This window comes from Sceloporus occidentalis, unplaced genomic scaffold (genome assembly GCF_023333645.1).
Source record: "Sceloporus occidentalis isolate IW3139 unplaced genomic scaffold, rSceOcc1.0.p SCAF_3, whole genome shotgun sequence".
NCBI lineage: Eukaryota > Metazoa > Chordata > Lepidosauria > Squamata > Phrynosomatidae > Sceloporus > Sceloporus occidentalis.
The window spans coordinates 103834003-103854446 of NW_028316983.1; the positions used below are offsets into that span (position 1 = coordinate 103834003).

Sequence of the window (20444 nt, forward strand, 5' to 3'; positions counted from 1 at the left end):
ATAATCTTGTTTTAAAAGAGACCTCTCCTGGGCAATTCTCTAGAGAGCATTTGAGGGACAAAACAAAATTCTCATACCAAATGGTGGTGGTGGTGGTGGTGATGGTGGGGAGCATGTTTGAGCTCCACATCAGTCCCCAGTCACTTGAAGAACTCATTTGTGTGATTTGCCCCTCTTTTTGAGAAAGGGCAATCACAAGTGAAGGGTCACACCACAAAAGCAGAAATCTGCACTAAGCGCCAAACTCCTTCTTTTTTTCCCTCAAACAACTGAACCAATCTGGCTCTTCTCTGTGGATTCATTTTGAATGTATTAAAGAGCACTAAATGAGGGACATGTGGTGAATCTGGTAAAGGAGATGGACAAATGTAGAACTTTTCCGGTGTACAATTTTTTCATAGCAGCTCTGAGGACATCCTTTCCTCTACCACATCAACAGTAAGCACAGGAAATCAGAAACAGAGTTGTTTTAGTGTAAGCATAAAAGGCGTGTTAAAAATGGATTTCCTGCCAGACTATAACAATTGTTCAGTTCATCACTGTGGGCTGGGTTGGAGTAAACTCTCATTCCCAAATTTTTCTCTTCCCTTTTCTCCCCCTCCCTTACAAGCAGGCGTCACAAAGTTAAAGATTTCACATCCTAGGGCAGAGTTGCAAAGTGGAGCAGCACTAAGATTACAGGTTGAAAGGCGTCTGTTGAAACTAACTGTCCTGCTAAAGGCTTCATTCTTTCCAGATAGGAGACTGACATGAAAGCACAGAAAACCTCTACCACACAGATAACTCACAGGCTGTCAGAAGCCTAACAATCTGACAGTTTTATGGAAAGGATACGCTGACATTTATTTATAACCTGTCATGTACAGTGAGCAGAAACACTAGCAACACAAGCAGCTCCAGGTTGTTGTTGATGTTTTCTCTGAACTTTCTAGCAGATATAATATTGGAAGGATTGTGAAACTGGAATGCCAAAGAGAAGCTTATTGACTACCTAAAAAAAAATCTTAACATGGAACAAAAGAGAGAGAGAGAGAGAGTGTGTGTGTGTGTGTGTGTGTGTGTGTGTGTTTGAAAAAACTAATAAAAGTACATCAGACATCTATTCTGGATGGTTTGGACTTGCTCTGCTCTGCTCTCCTCTCCTTCTGCCTGTGCCTGCACATTTCCAGCCTTGGCTGATTCTCACAGCCCACATTTTCCGTCCCTGGTACTACTATGCTGAACACTTCTAGAGGAAATCTAAAGAATGTGCTGACTCCGACAACTAAAAATGCACTCTTTCCTACTCCTTTTCCTTGCCAGACAAAACTCTACTATTCTTTCTGTGAGTGTGTTGTTTAACACCCGGGCTGTTTGACTCACTCCCAAAGCTTTCCCATTTACACTTGTGTCACTGACAAAGAATTCTTGTAAGCCTTTTCTAAGGAAAAGATCTGGTGTGAATTTCCATTAAACTACTCCCGACCCCTTCTGGACATTTAAACTCTATTCTGGCTTTCCCATACAGTTTATTGCCACAAAGACAACAAAGTCCTGCTGTGGCATACTGATGAAAAAAAATTATATTGCACAAAAGCTCAGGCTATTAGTAACCTGCTATTAGAAAACTGTTATGCCAACTGAAATATTTTCTTGAATTCAGTCTTGTCCTCTTCCTCTTAACGTCATAATTTTTAAAAAAACTAATTTTTTTCTTCTGATCCTTTTTTTTTTGGGGGGGGGGGAATCCCTTACCCACATATTTTCTTTAAGCCATTTTACCCTCCAAATCATCATCAATGGCATGTTGTACAACCAAAGAATGTCCACAGGAAATAATGGGTGCTGCAAATGACAACTAGCATAAACAACTGACATCAACACATGTAACTGAAATCTATGCAAGTTTTCTATATATTTTTTAAACTTCTGCAAATCTTGGATTTTTTCAGATTGCCTTTTTGGTTACATGAGGATTCACGTTCTGTTAATTTAATCTGCTGTTTGCATTCTATTCTATTTCTCTGTCTAGTCGTATACACACACAATCAAATATATATATGAAAAGGTGCTGTTGATTCCTCTTGTCCAGTCAAGCATCCCAGAGTCTTTGCATCTACTGACTAAAACACATGAGCAACTGACTAGAATTAGCACATCTCCATATGGAAACACAGGCTGTTGTTTTTCAGATTTAAAATTATTCAGGGAAGTATCTCTCAGGTGGTCAGGACTCTGCAGAATCCTCACTGTTCTACTGTGGCTGACAAGTATTCCATATTGCTAATTCTCTCTGGCTACCACTGCAAAAGCCACTTATTTCATTGCTTCACCTGGGACTAAATATTGTTATACCACCACCCTAGCAGAACCTTGCCTGATCTGGAACCCTGCAAACACGTTTGACTTTTATTCCCATCATCCCCAGCTGTTGGTGGATGAGGGGAGTTGCAGACCAACATCCCTGGGAGCCACCAGGCTGAGGAATGCTGACCTAGCAAAAGGATTCTTAAATACATCATCATCAACATCAACTACTCACCAAATGGAAAAGCTTAAAGAAGTCAACGTTTGCATACAGACTGTCCTCAACCTTCTGCAAGGCCTCCTGGGAAAGGGCACACATTGTGCTGTGCACAACTTGAAAGCCACTTGAACTCTTGAAGATAATAAAGCGATTCAACAGGGTCTCGCTGCATGCAATATCTTTCAAAGTCAAGTCTGGGACTCCAAAGGCAAACTGTAGGCAAAGACAAATCACACTTTAAAAAAAAATCACCATAGACTGCTTTCTGTCCATTCAGAAATAAGTTGGAAAGACATATCAATAACAATTAGAACTGGCATTAATGTACATAAAACAGCTTCTTTCAAGGCGATGGGCACCTTAAGCAACATGAGAACACTGCTCCATTGGACCAAACATGGCCTCTTTCATCCAGCATCCTGCTTCTATTGGTGGCCAACCCATAAGTAGGGCAGATTCTGCAACTTCTGTTTGATGCAGAGTAAGCTAAATCCTGATGGTGTTACCATCAAACATTGACTACTGAATGCAAGCTCCCCACAAATGTTGGAAACATGGACTTCTGTTGCTGTTGTTTTTATGGTGTCTATAACACTCCTTTTAAAAGGCTCTCATACTCACCATCTATCCCAGTTTGGTAGAAACAGTTAATCCTCTCTCATCCCAGTTTTCCAACTGCTTTTGAAATGTCCCAGTTTCTCTCTCCTCCTCCCACTTTTTTCTCAGCTTTCCTCAACTGCTGCAAACTGAGTTCAGAGTGCAAAAGTTATATGCACTCAAAAACCTCAGCAGTGGGGAAGGACAGGAGGGGTGGAGTCTTGCACTTCTCATTAAGCATTGGAAAAAGCAAACTTCTGCAACCTCTGCCACACCAAAGCCACGCTCCAGTCCTTAGGGCTGGAGTGTGGCTTTGGTGCAACTTCTAGACTCTTAGGATGCATGTATCATTGAAACACCATACCTCCACTGTGACTCGAAGCAGCTTTATTTTGGCTGTCTGTAACAGGCCTATATGTTCTTTTTCATAAATAACATGTGCAATCTTGACCACACTTTGATGATGCTTAGCCACACAGCTCCTTTTCATCTGTGAAATGTTAGAGGCTATGGGTTCTTCAAACATAGACTTGTATCAGTGTTGGCTTTTGGTGGTGAAATAGTAAATTTTGAAGTATAGGAGACCCTCAGAATGACAACAGCTATTTATATATTTAAAAAATAGTAGTTTGCATCTACCAGAAGCAAGTCTTTACTGGCTACAGCTGTGTTTCCAGGCAAAACTGAAAATGCTATTTATGATCTATAAAGCTGTGCATAGCTTAGGTCCAGGCTATCTTAAAGACTAAATCTCCCTATAGGCTTCCTGAGTTTGATTATCAGAGTGGGCTTGTTCTTGGTCCTACCACCATTACAGATAATGTTAGTGAGGACCTGGCAGAGAACCTTCTCATGGCTGCTCCTAGGCTATGGAACTCAGTTGACCACTCTTTGATTAATTTTTAGGCAAAGACCTTATTATTTAAATAGGCCTTCAGCATTTGGCATGTGTGGCCAAGCAACTGCAGTGGGTAGGTTTTTTACACTGGGGTTTGGTTCCAGGATGCTCAGATACCAAAATCTGTGGATGCTCAAATCCTATTAAATTACAATACATAGTAAAATAGTGTTTCTTATATAAAATGACAAAATCAAGGTTTGCTTTTTAGAATTTATATATTTTTTGAATATTTTCAAGGCATGGATGCTTGAATCCATGGTTAAAAAAAATCCATGGATATGACGGGTCAACTATATTTTGCTTTTAATTTAATTTTTAGGTGGATTAATGTTTATATTTTATGTCAGACTGTTGTAGCGGTATTATTTTAACATATAGTGTAAGCCACTTTGCGTCTCATAAGGGAGAAAAGCAGGATATAAATTTATTAATTAAATAAAGTTGAAGGTTGTTACCTATTCAAGGCCAAACTGCCAACATCCATACCTTGGATTAGAATATGGATTGTTGTTGTTGTGTGCCTTCAAGCTGTTTCTGATTTATGGCAACCCCAAGGAGAGCCTATCATAGGGTTTCTGTCCCCACAAAGTTTCCCCTCAACCCCCACATTTAGAGCATTGCAATAACTTAAAACTTCGGTCAGGCACTTAGAGATACAGTTTAGATATTCAAAGAAAAGGAGCAGGCAAAGTTACCAAGGGAATGTGAACACAGCTAATAGAAGACTTCTGATTGTACACAGTGTTGTTCAGTATCTCACTCTCTGCCATGCTAGAAATTTGTGGACTGTAGGAAAATTTAATTTAGGTCGGTTCTTATTGAGCAATACCCTGACTACACCACTGTTGGCTTTTAAAATCATGTATAGTAAATGATTTGTAGTTGTTGTGATGTTACTCAAGTATACTTTGGTGCAGAAGAGTGCAGACAGAAAACATATACAGTATAAAAATAATAAAGTCTGAGCTTTTCGTGAAGCTTCAAAATCTTCAGCCAAGAACATCAGAAAACCTTGTGTTAAGACAAAGCAATGAAAACAGGATGTACGCATTGGCTTGCTGAAATTAATCTCTGCCCTGTAAGAGATGTCATTTATATGCAAACCTTTCCTAAAACAGAGCTTCAGTTTAGAGAATGTCCCTGAAGAGCAAAGGGTTAGAAAAATATTAAACTTCCCTTTTGGTTTCTCATGTAGTCCTGGTTGCAGCCAGACCTTTTGGAGTCCTCCCTCCCACCTTTCTGTGAGTCAATAACAGTCCATTATCTTTTGTCCAACCTGAAAGCAGCCGTTGAGAAACAAATTCCAGTAATTTTATCAGTGCACCATTGTTCAACAACCACTTTCAGGAGGAGGGACAAAATATTTCCTCTGTTAATTAACTTCTAGCTTAGGTTTAGCTTTTATGTGTGTGTATGTGTCATTTCCTGCACTCCCAGGGTGCTTATGAGGTCAATGCTTCAACAGTGGTCAGCTTTTCCCCAAAAATCCAAATGCATTCCTGTAACTAGTACCCTCTTTTCATTTTCTTTTCAGAATAACACTGGTGTAGGTGTTGATGTGGTGGGACAGGATATATGAGCAACTGTGGTTTGTACTGATGTCCCTTCCTATACAATAGCTGTACATTTTTGGTAAATTACCAACAGGATGTTGTTTTGTGACTACAGAAGACTGAACAACCATATGCACTGCCACTGCCAGATGAAATCCCTGGGCAACCTCAAAATTAAACAGGAGATCAAATCAATTTCCCACGTCAGAATGCATGTGGCTGAATGCTCCTGGTTACTACAGCTTAACTAAAACTGAAGGTCAGAAGTCTAAAGGTCAAATGGAAGAAATGCTGTAGCCCAGCCATTGCCCTTAAAATCTTAATTTTCTATGTGTGCAGATTGTCCATCAGACATATCACCCCACACCACCCTATCGCTGGATTAAAGTTCAATTTGTGAATAGTTTCATTGCCTGACTGGCCAACTCTAGATTCATGGGCTCTATGGGTTGAACTAGGCACTACATGAAGTGAAATGCATAGCACAGAGATGCCTTTCCATCTCCCATTCCCTTCAACTTGTTTCCAGGCCAAAATTCTCCCCCTCACACTTAGGAGAAGGGTGAAAGGGGAGGAAGGAGAGAACTCAGTTGCTACCAAATGAAAGTTCTTGGTTGTTGTTGTTTTACAAAGCTCCCCTCCATTTGTGGCAGTGGGAGAATTGCGGATGGGAAGCATCATTTAGGGAGGAAGGTCTGAGGTTCAAAAGTGGTGGGCCCAACTACCTATCCACGGATTTTTTTTATCCATGGATTCAAGCATCCATGGCTTGAAAATACTTTAAAAATATACAAATTCACATAGGTAAACCTTGATTTTGCCCTTGTATATAAGGGACACCATTTTACTATGCCATTATATTTAATAGAACTTGAGCATCCACAGATTTTGGTATCCACAGGGGGTCCTGTAACCAAACCCCAGCGGATACCAAGGGCCCACTATAAAAGGAAAAGGAAAACACTAATCAGTACACTAATCAGTTTAACCCTGATAATCACATCTGAAAGGCTGACAACATTTATAGTCCTGCGTCAGCAACCAAAGGGCTGCTTTGACAAGGGAGCGGGATATGGGTCAATCTATACTTGGTATGTTGATACTCTCTATTAAGAGCAAGGGCTTCCTCCCACCCTGCCCAACACATTGTGACTGAGAATTCCTCCCCTCCCCACCAGCCCTGCTGAAAACAAGTTGGTTCTCAGCCAAATAAGAACAACAAATTTAGACAAGCAATCTTGCTAGTTTTTATAGTTAATACAAAGTTCTTGGCAGGTCTTCCCTATGATCTCTTCAGTGGTGTGTTGAAACTGTCTTGGCTTGTTCAGGTTGGCACCTCAATGATTTTCGACACCCACTGATGGACAACCCGTTGTCCATTCCACTGCCGGCACTCAGCCATAGACGTTTTTTGTATGGATGTCTAACCATGCAGGATTTGTTCTTCAGCAGAAAGCACAACTTATGCTGGTAAGGGTTTTTAGGTTTCACATTGCACAGAATATTGTGGAGGAAGGGCTTCCCCATCAGGCAGGATAAAGCTCTCTCCTGTGTGCTGTTTCTTCAAAAAGCTGCCAGAAAGCTTCCTACAGTTCTAGCCAGAATCCAATCAGTGGAACAATCCAGCAATGATCACACAAGCCACCAACAATTTCCAAAAGCCCAGTGGAGTGAAAAGCATGCTCATTAATTCCATCTCCTGCTGGCCACAAACAGCCACACACATTCCCCACATTTGGGCATGATAGAGAAAGAAAAAGGAAGGGGAAACGGGAAAAAATTTGCCATTCAGCCAGCCTCCCCCTTTTTTTTCCTTTTCCCAGCAGTTTGAGAAGCCTTAGTTCTACAGATCTGATTCAGCAGGCCTCATTCATAAGACCCACATTCCTCTCTGGGCTCCCCAGCCACAAGGACAGCAGGCAATAAGTCACACACAGGCCATCTATGAAGGGTAGGTGCTTTGAGAACAATCTGGGGTCACAATTGCCCAGTTATGTTTTCCTCTCCAAAGCTATTATTTGATAAGAATTCCAAAATAGGGGATCTGCCTGTCAATGGCCTCCTCTATTCACCTGAGACAATACCCCAGCAATGCCTTTCCACCTTTGCCCTCGCTGACATCAAGAGTGGTGAATTTTAACATTCCTCTTGCACAGCATTTTGATCCCATTCACTGATCTACTGAAATAACATGATGCATAGCCATGCTACAAAGGGAAACCAAGCCAGGTCTCGTCATGGATGAAAATGTCCTTACTAGGCATATTCATAGCCAAAAATTAGGTTCAGCAACAGACTTCCAAAGCAATAAAGACAATGTCTAATAATAGTTGGGCTTTAAGCAGCCATTACACTTAATTTGAACTGCAACAACCATAATTCCTCACTAGTGGCCAAGCTGGACAGGACAGATGGGAACTTCAGTCCAAAAACATCTGGAGGGCAATAAGTTCCAACTATGACAAAATCATAAAGATTTGGCACAAATCAGGTTATGAAGCCATTATTTGAAGAAAATTTATAAGATATAATTTACATTCATGAAGGTTGTATTACTTCTGTGCTGATCAACTCAGCATGAAGGCCTGGCTAAATCAGTTAATCCCCAGCATCTGTGCTTTTAGGTGACATGCAGGTTTTATTCATATCTCTTAGGCGCATTACAGACCGCCCAAAACGGGCGGTCTCATGCCGCTGCCAGTTGCAGCGCGGAGGAGCCGCAGCAGCCAAACCGTGCGACTCCTCCGTGCTGCAAATAAGAAGCGCCAAAATGGTGCTTCTCTTTGCGGCGTGGATATGACGCCGTGAGGCGCCAATGGCACACTCGCAGCTTCATATGCACTGCGCGACGTGCGGACACAGCACGTCCACTACGTAAAGATGGCAGCCCCCGTGTGGAACAGGCGCCGCCATTTTGTACGGACTTGGTCCGTATTAGGGTTAGGGGCATCCGGAAGGGACGCCCCTTTCTAACCCTAATACGGACCCAGTCCGTACTTTATGCCTGTCTGTAACGGGCCATATTTAGCACAGTCAAGCAATGACTTAGCAAAGTTAACGAAACCATAGTTAATAGACATGAGGATTTAACTAGACTTAAACTTAACGTAGGAGTTTATCACATGGGGGAAATCCCATGTAAAAAACAGGATTTAAAAGCAGGGAAAAAACCCGCAAAAGTGGGTTGATTTTCACACATGTTGTTAAACTGGTGTTAACCCGAATGGAAAGTAGACAAAAGCCACTCATTTTTATTTTCAGGATTTTCCTAAAGTAAAAAAGAGTGACTTTTGTCTATTTTCCGTCTGCTTTCCATTCGGGTTAATTCCACTTTAACAATGATGTCCTGTGAAAATCAACCCACTTTTGCAGGGTTTTTTTCTGATTTAAACCCCCATTTCTGTATGAGATTTCCCCCGTGTGATAAACTCCAATGTCTAAAACTAACCATATTATTTTCTTGGGTTGTTACATACCTGTTAAGAAATTAGGTGCCTTAAGCCCTACTCATGAAGGCTGGGGAAATATTTGGGCCTCCAGATGTTTTGTACAACAACTATCATAATCCACAACCATTCCATTATGTCTGGTTGGGGCTCCTGGGAGTTGATCCAAAGCATCTGAAGAACCTACACTTCATGTTCTTAATGTTTGTAGAAGAGCTACATTTCCAATGGGGTCAAAGAGATTGGTCATTTCCATTATAACAATTGTGGAATTATACAAGTGCCTCACTGGTCAATCTCCAGAGTGGAGTAGGGGTGGTTAAAATGTTTTCATTTCAGAATTCAGGGACATAGCCATGTTAGTCTGGAATATCTGTATGCAAAGGGATCTTGTAGCATCTTTGAGACTTCATTTCAGAAAGTAGTCTTAACTCCTATTATTAGTCATAACCAGGATAGAGTCAGATTTATTTGTTTGTTCAATAATTGATTCAGTGGATATACTCTAGCTGGGACAAACCAACATGATTCCAGCTGGGAACTGACCAAAGGTTGTCTGTTTTTGTGTATATTGTTGTATCATAGCTTGTTTTATGAGTAGTTATCAGTATTGGAAGTAGTATTTTTAGTATTTGAGCATAAGTACATTTATGCATAGTCAGTGGGAAAATGTTGTTCAAGTATGTGAATGCATAAGAAATGTACCTATTGTAAATATACAGTTTGCTGAGATACGTCATTAACCCACCTGTTCTGGTCGCACTTGTGCATTCAGCAGGTGGTAAACAACCAGATCTGGAAGGCCTACATCTTCAAGCAGAAATTTAGTTAGGTTCTCCCCATCTTTTAAGATATCTTGGACTCGTATTCCTTTTCCTGGATGAAGACAGAAATGGCATGAAAGTGTTTAGGAGTTGGTTATGCATTATCATCTTTTGAGCAAACCATTATACTTGTGAAAGAGAACTATCCATTGTTGGCTTTAAGCAAACCACTATTATTTTGACTCTCAGCTCGCCTATAACACACACACACACACACACACACACACACACACACATATATATATATATATATATATATATATATATATATGAATGAATGACAGGGACAATAATGCTCACCAACCTTATCAAATTTGTAGAGGAGACTGAAATAATGTACTCCAAGGGCCTTGAGCACTATTAAACTACATTTTAATATTTGGAAGAATAACAACTAAACTGAGCAAAATATCTTAGAAGATGATTTTGTGAGAAAGGTCCTCATATTAACACAAACTAACTCCAAACATCACTTCCTAGAATTTTTCTAGATTTCCTCAACCTTTTTTCTGTGGTGGCTACTTACCCCCCAGCAAAAAAATAAAAATAAAAATACACAATGTCCTGCAACAAACCTAGGTATAGGGGTTATGGAGTGTGCAAAATGTTGGTCATGATACCAGCACAATTGCTGCTGTTACTCATTATGGTTGGCAACACAAACACAAAAGCTATAAGGGACAAAGAAAGAAACAGTAGTACAGCCATTGCTAATGATAAGTTCACCTCCAAGAAACTAGGGAAATGTGGTGAAATCCTTATGCTATTTATCTACCCATTATTAGGGTGAAGAATTTTGAGAATCAATATCCATACATATATAATTGGAATACTTTTATAAAATTGGCATTTCCTGATAGGTAGTTTTCTGTGATGTACTTGGCCCTCCACATTTGTTAGTTTCACTTTTGCAGATTGATTACTCACAGATTATTTGCTGCCACCTCTGCTGCTACCCTATGCTATCTTTAATAGGCACTGCAAACCTTGTGAGATTGAGAGAATGCGAATAAGGCTCATAAGACCCTATTAAAATGGCATAGGGCAGCAGTGGATCTGGCGGTAAGCCCAACCAGCCACCTGCTTGTGCCTTGCAAAGGAACCCCATCATTTTGAAGGCGTCTGTGGTGGGCTGAATTGGCAGATCGTATTTTTTTTTGTATGTTAAATATGGTTTGAGGGAGGCTAGAGATGGGCCCAAAACACACTGCAGAAACAATCCAGTTTGAGACTGTTTTAACTGCCCTGGGTCAATGCTAAGGAATGCTGAGAACTGTAGTTTTGTGAGACATTTAGCCTTCTCTGTCAGAGAGCTCTGGTGCCACAATAAACTACAATCCCCAGGACTCCCTAGCACTGAGCCAAGGCAGTTAAAGCAGTCTCAAACTGGATTATTCCTGCAGTGTGTTTTGGACTTAGGCCACAGTTTTTCCACTTTCACAGGGGTCCTTGAAGGCTGTACCTCTAACTCCAGTTAATATGGAGGTCTGACTGTACTCCCCATTTATGTTGGACTACAGTTTTCATCATTCCAATCAACATTAGAATAAGGGAATTGTAGTCCGACACATCTGGAGGTTTCTGATTTGGGAAGTCATCTTTAGGGATTAGAGAAGTTTTGCTCAGATGAACTGCCATAATGCCAGTGCTCTCCTATTCAGTTCCAAGAGTTTATAGAGTAGTATCAAGCTGCATTAATGCAAACCAGTTAATGCAAGGACTTTTGCATGCTGCAATGTGGAACATATTGCAGGCTGAAGTTAGGGTGTGTTGAGAAGCAGTTGCTGGGGAGGACCAAAACAGCTTGGGAAATACTATTCTAAAAGAAGTGCATTCATTTAAAGAAGCAAACAGCATTTAAGGATTTCTTTTTGGAAAAAGCATTTGAATGTGGAATGACAGTTGCATTGCACATTCCACAAAAAGGCTTGGCATTTGGACCACGCTTGTTTATTTTTCAGAATGCTGAAAGGGATTGGCATGCTCATAAAACATAGCGCTGGGGTTTCAAAGAATGAAGAAAAGTTCCAGTGAGCCTGGAGTGTGGCCCTGGAGCTGTGAGTTTGAAAGCTCTTGAGTACTTTGTTGTTGGGTGGTTGTACTCTGTGTGTGCGTTTATGCTTTTCAAATGCTTACTCGAGAAGAAATGGTTTTAGAATCTTTTTCTTCAGTTCACCTCCCAAAGACAGTTGCAGTCCTTTAGATGGTGCCTTGGAGGAAGTCCTGAATTCTTCCAATTAGTTTCTCATGACCAGGAGTGGATTAATCATTATGCTAAGTAAACTAGAGAGTAGACATCTTCCTAATCAAACTGGATCACCTGCTGTGTGGCCTAATTATTTTGAAGTTTTCCTAAGTCTACTCCATGAAAATCTTTCAAATATCCTACAGATCAGAACATTGCATCTCATTCTATAAAAGACAAGAAAGAAGTCGACATAACCTCTAGAATGAAAATAATGGCAAGAATCAGTTTGTTTATTTTTTTATCCCTTGATAATTGCCACACCAAGTGATGGCTTGCCTGCTTGAAACAGCTTTCACAATTCAAATAGACAGAGTGCCCATGTCACTTTTCAACAGAAATGGTTGCTATGTTCAGCTACAAGCAGTAGTGCAGTGGGGAAGGAAAGTCCCTGAATGTTTTTCAGAGCAGGAGTCATATGTCATTTACAAGAGTGCCAGAGTAACTGAGGAATCCTCCTTACTTTGGTAAGCAAATGAGGTGATAACAAAGCTTTCAAATGTGTGTGTCTGTGTGTTTTAGAGAGAGAGTGAGACAGACAGAAAGAGGAGGATTAACACAGAGGAATAATGAGAATAAACAAGCAGGGAATACACTGCCTTCCTCTTTCCTTCCAACAAGAAGGTCAAATTCTGACTTTCACACAAAAATGCTTCAGGCACAGGTTAATCAAGTTGAAACTGTTTAGTCGCTCCTTATCTTTTAACCGAGGAAATAATTAACAGCCTTTCAGAAAGGAAACAGAACAGGACAGATTACTATTACCTGCAATCCTTTCAGGATTTGTCCGTATTGTTTCCATGAACTGAGTTAGGGTCCGTAGCTCTTCCCAGAGTCGGCCCAATTCTATTTCGCGGGATCCCAGCAACAGTTCTTGAGCATCTTGGTACGCTCTTGCTAAACTGTAAAATAGGGGCAGAAATGATACTTGGGGTTTAATCTTATATTTTATAAATAGGCTTTTCCCTGCTGCTCTATTAGGTAGTGAGACAAGGACACCAGGAAAGATGGGCAATCTTCCTAGGCTAGAGCTTGAAAAAGTTGCTTTGTTGGACTATAACTCTTGGGATCCCTCTAGTCCACGTGGCCAGTTCTGGCCTTGGGTAGCAGCAACCAAACATCATTTCCACAAAGGCACAGACTCAGGAGGGTGGGATGGCTGAGATTCTCAGGAAGAACAACCAGAGGAGCTGCCATCATCCCAAGCATCTATCACCTCGAGCATCAATCGCTTGAGGTGGCTACCTCTGTCTACATTAGGACTGACCCTACCCTTAGTTATAATTAAGAGACTGGAAACGTTTCCCCTCTCACCTGCATGTCTTCCTCCATTAAACATTGTAATGTTTGTCATGATACAGAGTTTCATCACCAGAAAAGTTAGTGATGATAAAGTTTTAACCAGGTTTAGAATCCTATGGTTTAAGGCTGGTTTGCAGTCTCTGATTAAAGGTAATCATGGTTAGCTTTCATTTTGATTCAAATACGTATGTTTTGCAATTATTGATAATGATGGGGAAAAGGATGAAGGGAAGCCTGGAAACAACTGAGATTAAAGTGCTGTTGTAGTCAGCTCATATTTCAAAGGATGGTGCTAAAGCTACAGTGGTGGTTTCTCCACAAAATAAGTAAATTATGGGTTCTTCTAGACTGGTATCAAACCTGTGTCTTCTTGCAACATATCTCATTGAGGTTTGCTGAGTTTTGCCAGTTGTCACCTCTGTTTCTGGCTGTTCCATTTTTGAGGGAGACTATTTGTATCAATTTTTTATAATCTGCACTAGTGCTCTTCCAAAGGCGTTGTTTGCGAGGTGGTTTTATGGTTTGAAAGGCACTTTTCCCGAGCTATATTAAATTCTTTTTTAAAGTTATAGTGCTACAAAATGCAATTTCACTAATTGCTGATGCACTAAACCCTAAAAAAATTTTAAGAGGAAGAAAAAGGATTTTTTCTTTTCAGCGGTTATGTCTCAGAATTAAAAAGAAACTTGAGAATCAGAATAAACTGTTGCAGTTGGTGCCAGGAATTGCCAGATAATAGTCCATAAATGTTGGCTGTATCTACACTGCAGAATTAAAGCAGTTTGGCACTGCTTTAACTGCCACGGCTCAATTCTGTGGAATTCTGGGATTGCACATTTGTAAGCTATTTAGTCTTCTCTGTCAGAGAGTTCTGGTGCCACAGCAAATGATAAATCCCAAGATTCCATATGTTAGAGCCATGACAATTAAAACAGTATCAAACTGCATTAATTTTGCACTGTGGCAACAACCATTTGGATTTTTTTAAGTTAAAAATCAAGAACTACAGCACATACTGCATCCTCCTGATGTACTTATTTCATCTGAAGGAACTTTGAAAAAACTGGGACAAGGCAATTGGTACTCGACATACAGTGGGGGTTTGGTCCGTTGTAGATACCAAAACCCATGGATGCTCAAGGCCAGTTATATACAGTGGCGTAGTAAAATGGTGCCCTTTATATAAAATGGCAAGGTCTGCTTTTTGGATTCTATTTTTTAAAAACATGGTGGATTGAATCTGTGGATGCGGAATATGTGGATATGGCAGGCCAACTGGACCCTGACCCCTATGCCTATCCTGAATATTACTCAGGGCCAATCCTGCCATTAAAAAGAGTGAGGTGGCCACCTGAAGTGACTCTTTCTTTGTTGGTGGATAGAATGTGCATCTTGTGCAATCTGTCCTGAACCCTTAACTACGGTAATCCAATGTGGTAGAGGATGCTTTCCCACTGCCAACGATGAAGCAAAATTCAGCTACCAGTCTCATCTCATTCTGGATGTCGACTTAAGAGTGGGTCTCATCATCTTGTCCTCAGACATCAAATTGTCTTGGGCAGGCTTCAGTTGGTTCAGGGAAATAAAAAGTTTTCATTTTATTTTCCACCCATGGTCTTGCTTTGCCTTTATAAAATGGGACTTATCCTTCTGTTTTCCCCTGTTTTAGTGTATTTCACAACATTGTTTAATGTAAAATGTTTCTTAAAAAGTGGGGGGGGGGGGGAGAATTTGAAAAGAACAAATTAATACTTTTTATTCTTATATAGGGGCTATACATATGGGCAGCATGCAGCCTTCCCTTTTAGCTCTGGATTGGTGCCGCAGCAGCTGCACGCAGCAGCACCAATCTGCTCCCTGTAGGGAACAAAAAGAAGCTGCTCTAAGTAGCTTCCTGGAAGGGGCATCATAAGCGCCGTGGTGTGGCATCATGATGCCCCTTCCATCCAGCACCATTTGGGTGCTGCGCCTGGCATGCGTCATCATGGCATGCAGTGTGTGGATGGGCGTGCGCCATAATGGCGTCTGGATGGTGCGGTAAGGGCTTGGAGCATGCAAACACTCAGCCCTCACCACATGTACAGGATGCCACAAAGTGCCAGTCTGTACCCCCCAATAATCATTTTTAAAACTCTGGGTCAACACTGTATGTGTGTGTGTGAAAATGGGAATGTAAGCATCTGGGAAAATATTATTTAGATTCTCAGCAGGGACGTAGCCAAGGGGGGGTTCTTGGGGTCCGGACCCCCCTTCCATTAGAAAAATGAATGGTGTGTGCTGCTGCGTCGCCGCACTCAAGCCCCATTATAATGGTGGCACTTAGTCTGGACCCCCCCTTTCCTAAAATCCTAGCTACGTCCCTGTTCTCAGGAACACATAAATGAAGAAATTGTGCCAATACACAAGAAGCAACAGTCGCCCGCCTCGCCGGGCAGACCGTTTTGCCGCTAGACGCAGCTGGACTACAAGCCCCAGAGTGCTCTGGGGCTTGCCCGGCTCCCTATTGGTGCGCGGGGGCGGCCCTTCTGCTCCACGACACTCTGGGAGCCGGTTTTGTTGGTGGGGGCTTCCGGTCCTCCAAGGCTGCCCATTGGTGGGCTGGGCCTTGGAGGCGGGGCCCCGCACAGCACGCAGGGAGGGAGGGGCCTAGGCCTATATAAGGCCGTGTTGCTGGCCCCTTCCCTCAGTCAGTTGCTTGGCTTCGAGCAGAGCGGAGCCAAGCTGTGGAAGGGAGCAAGTCTTGGTGCTTCTCCTGCCCGCCCACCGCTGTTGTTAGGTGGTTTTTAGTCACAACTTGGCGGCAGCTTAGGCCAGGATCTGCACGTTGTGGTACCAGGGCTATGGAGCTCTGGTTTGGGAGTCAATAGGTACCCGGGGGCGAATAGGGCAGGCGTTTGGCCATTGCGGGGGCCAGAACGCAGGAGCGCCTCCCGGTGACTAGGGGCTTTGTGAATTGGTGAACGCAAGACAAGGTTTGCGGTCAAGTTGTGTTCCTTAGCCCCTAGGTCATCCCAAGCACCGGGTGGGTGCCCGGTTTGGATAATCAGACTACATCGGGTGGTTTGATTGCACAGATCCTGACCTTATGCTTTGTGCCAACCCTACCAATTGTTTGCAAATAAAGTTGTGGCCTTACTTCCAACATGTTGTACTGTGGTTATTTGACAGCAACATCTGAGGCAAAACTGTTCTCTGGTGGGAGAACTTTAATGTGTGGTATAGACCAGATTTTTCCACATGCAGCTCACAAGCTCTAACACATTTCTATTTACCCATTTTTAAATATAAATAAAATTGTCCACAGCCTGGCTCACCTGGGACAATTTTCATGCCAACAGATATCAGAGATATACTAGGATGTCCTAAGATATTCTGCAGCTAGTTCTTCCCCATACATTGTGGTGCATAATACCCAAGTGATGCCAATTTATTTTGGCATCTGAGGCAAAAAACAACCAACCAACCAACCCCAAGCGTTTCCCTCCTCTGTGACAGTGGCAATACACTAACAACAAATCAAATAAATAATTTTTTGTTCCCTCTTTGTGATACTGATATCTGCTGGCTGAAGGAGCTGCCACACTCTGGCACAGCCGTTGATACATGTATGCTGTCTAAATACAACATGGCTGCTTAGAAGGCACAAGTCTTTCTCCTTATCTCCATGAGACAAGAGGCTCCTTTTACTTACATAGAATTATTGTAGTTAGATACAACACCAGGGGACTCTCCGCGTGTGGGACTTCTGAAACAAGGGTTGTTCATGTTGCAGAAGATGCCTTGGAGCCATGGCAGAGTTCCTGCAGAGGGCATTGCTTTGTTTGGGAAGTGACCTTGATATGAGAAAACAGCAAGCAAAATTAAAAAAAAAACAATATCTGTAACTAAAGATAATAAAAGCTTAATATCTGTAACTGAAGTACCTACTGTATAACTAAAGTTAGAATTTAGATGTATTATTTATAGTAAGAGTTTTGGCAGAGGCTTTCATTCTTAGTGTTATAAAAATACCACAATTTTCCCTTGCAAGATTTCTAACCTAAGGTTTGTCAGTTTGAGCTTTAGTGTCCTTCTTGCTCACAAAAATTAGCATGCCAGAGAAAAAGGATTTAGCATAGGTTTCCCTCTGACTTGCTATCTTTTTACAAGCAGGAGGTTGCTTGGTTTACGTTTGCATGAGTGAATATTGAAACCTAAAATTTCAATAAAGTTTCAAAGAAGTACAGATGAGGACAACATGATATCATTTCCCTACATATTTCAGTGTACAGTATTCTTATTCAGACTTCAGTAACATTCATATGGATATTAAATGAATTTTAGAAAAAAGGAAAAATATTCCAAAATTCTTCTAAACTGTATTTGCTTAAAGTTAAAAATTATATTCTCTTAATTTGCATATTTTCAGTTTAGTACGACAAACTCGAATTTCTGGTGGATTTTGTAACTTCAAGGGAACTATTTGGGTGTCATATTCAGAGGTTCACTTTGGTATAACTGTGGTTTAACTGTGGTTTAACTTGGTTACGGTGCTGTGTAGTGTCAGGAATCTTAAATTAATGCCTTAAAATTAATGAGCAAGATTAGAGATTTGTGTTTTTAAAAAGTATCTTACAAAGCTAAATCTCTAGGGAGAGCTGAACACACTTAAAATGGATGCCTGGGGTTAAAACATTGGGGAAAACATTGTGGAAAGATGCATGGGCTCCACCAATCTGTTATCCCAAAAAGAGACAGCTGAGAAAAAACACATGCAGACACATATCCTGTCCTGCTGTATCAGCACATCAGCATTTCCACAAACACACAAACAGCAGCCAATGAGGCAGAGCAGCGAAATGCTGTTTAGAGAGTGCCACATCACAGGTTTCTTCAGAAACACAGGAGCGGGCAAAGGGTTGCCCGTGGGCCACATGTGGCTCAGGGCTGGTTTTTATAGCCCACAGGACCCACAAGGGGTAAATAATTTTGCTAAAGAATGCCCCAGAAAGCCCACTGGAGAGGGATGGCATTTCTACCATGTTTGGAGCCCACCTAAGTCCACAGGGGTTGAAAAATGCAAACATTTCCAGAAATCTTTGGCCTCCAAATTCCTTCTAGGGGTCTTTCCCACCATGTTTTGTAGGCCCCTGGATCAGTTTAGGTCTGAGATGACTACTTTTTACAACCAGAACTAAACAAGATGTAACTTCTACTCACTCCCTAATGCTAAAAATTGGCACCAAAAACACACCAAACCACATTGAAAATAAAACCATTCTACCTAGAAGGGGTTTGAGGTCATTTTGGAACATATAAATCCACTGTTTTATTTGTGTATGTGTGGATTTTGGGGGGGAATAGTGGCAGATTGTGCATCCCTCCAAGGTCTCCTTAAACTAGAGACCAAAACAGCCCACTACATTTCCACAGTTACTCATCCCTGGGATACACCTTATTTACACCAGGTTCATGACGTTATGCATCTGATAACATGTAGTTTGTCCCTGAAAAACAGATAAGCATTGCCAAAAATCCAATCAGAAAATCAGCTGATTTTTAACCTAAACAAAAAGGCCTATGTTCCTAAAAAAAAAAGAAAATGTTTGTAACAAATGATGCTCTTACATTCATGCTGGCGATAGACTGGATTAACACTCCTCAACCAGACTAGGACAAGAAATAAGGACAAAGGCCATAGAAGTTCGACCAGAAGACGAAGCTGGAAGGGGGAAAGAGAAATCGGATGCATTAATCTCTCATGTACACAGTGCTGGCCTGATATCTTTTGCTGCCTCAGGCACAACGACAAGTGATGCACACCTATTCCCTCTGCCCCCAAGCCAAGCCAAGATGGATAGAGTCTAAAGCTGGCTACATAATTTTATCACCCGAGGCAGAAAATCTCACAAACACTTCTTTTCCTTCATAGTAAACATGCAATAATAATAAATAACCATTTGGTTGTCCATTCATGACATCTAAAATTAGATGCCTGTGAAGCAGTGGTTGCATTCTGCTTAACAGAAGGGTCAGCTGTGCACACACAATCTGAATGCACAATGCACCTGGCATATAAGGCAGCCCAGTAAAAACACAATTTTTTAAAAAGTGCTTTTCTAAGGAGTTTATCACATGGGAGGTACAGCACCCAAATCCTGTGGATAAACGGGGGTTAAATCCCATGAATATCCCCAAGAGAAGGATTGTTTTCAGACATGTCAGGGCACTTTGGCATTAGCCCGACATTAACCTGTGCAAAAAACAGCAAAATCACACCGCTTTTTAACTTCGGGATTTTTTGATCTCTTTTTTTCAATCCATTGTTTTTGTTGTGTACCTTCAAGTCATTTCCAACTTCTGGAAAACCTAAGGGGTGTTCTTTGCAGGATTTGTTCAGAGGGGGGGGGGGGTTGCCATTGCCATCCTCTGAGGCTGAGAGAGTGTGACTTGCCAAAGAACACCCAGTGGTTTACATGGCTGAGCCGGGATTGGAACCCTGGTCTCCAGAGTGATTGTCCAATGCTCAAACCACCACACCATACTGGCTCTCACTTTTAAATTAATGTTTGTGTAATTTTAATTCTATAGACAGTTTAATATTATTTTACTCTTAAGCTTTTAGTAAGTTTTTAGATATGTGTGGTTTTACATCTCTCTCTCACTGTCTTTCTTTTTTACTTCTGTATAGGACCTTAGTGGACACCAACCCTCAGGGCTGCACTCTGTGATTTAGAACCATTAAACAATTACAGTAAACTGTGAGACAGCTGATACAGGCCAGATAGTTGCTCAGTCCGTCAATGTCACAAAACAGACTTAGCCATTCTGAGGAAAAACACACAGCCTTCTGACAACTGAGTTGTCACACTACATTGCTGGTGTATCCTTCAGCAACCTTCAGTGTACAGTCTGCTCGCCATAGCCACAGATTTTTTTATCCATCAATTCAAGTATCCATAGCTTGCAAGTATTTTAAAAATATATACATTCCAAAAAGTGAACCTTGATTTTGCCATTTTATAAAAGGGACACAATTTTACTGTGCCCTTGTATTCAATGGGACTTGAGCATCCATGGATTTTAGTATC

General features: G+C 41.4%; 1 protein-coding gene across 4 annotated transcripts in view; it reads right to left on the reverse strand.

Annotated features, from left to right (window-relative positions):
- ABCA4 (ATP binding cassette subfamily A member 4) overlaps positions 1-20444 on the reverse strand; it is a 120960-nt gene that overhangs the window by 96478 nt on the left and 4038 nt on the right. For 2 of the 4 annotated variants that reach the window (XM_089515697.1, XM_089515702.1), the window contains exons 2-6: positions 18982-19075; positions 17066-17207; positions 12838-12974; positions 9752-9879; positions 2522-2719 (exon numbers count right to left, since the gene is read on the reverse strand). In XM_089515697.1, the coding sequence (XP_089371823.1) occupies positions 2522-2719; positions 9752-9879; positions 12838-12974; positions 17066-17207; positions 18982-19075 (699 nt within the window). Of the gene's footprint in view, positions 1-2521; positions 2720-3127; positions 3221-9751; positions 9880-12837; positions 12975-13386; positions 13424-17065; positions 17208-18981; positions 19076-20444 lie in introns of those variants that run through there. The other 2 variants (XM_089515699.1, XM_089515700.1) reach the window with 2 other exon arrangements.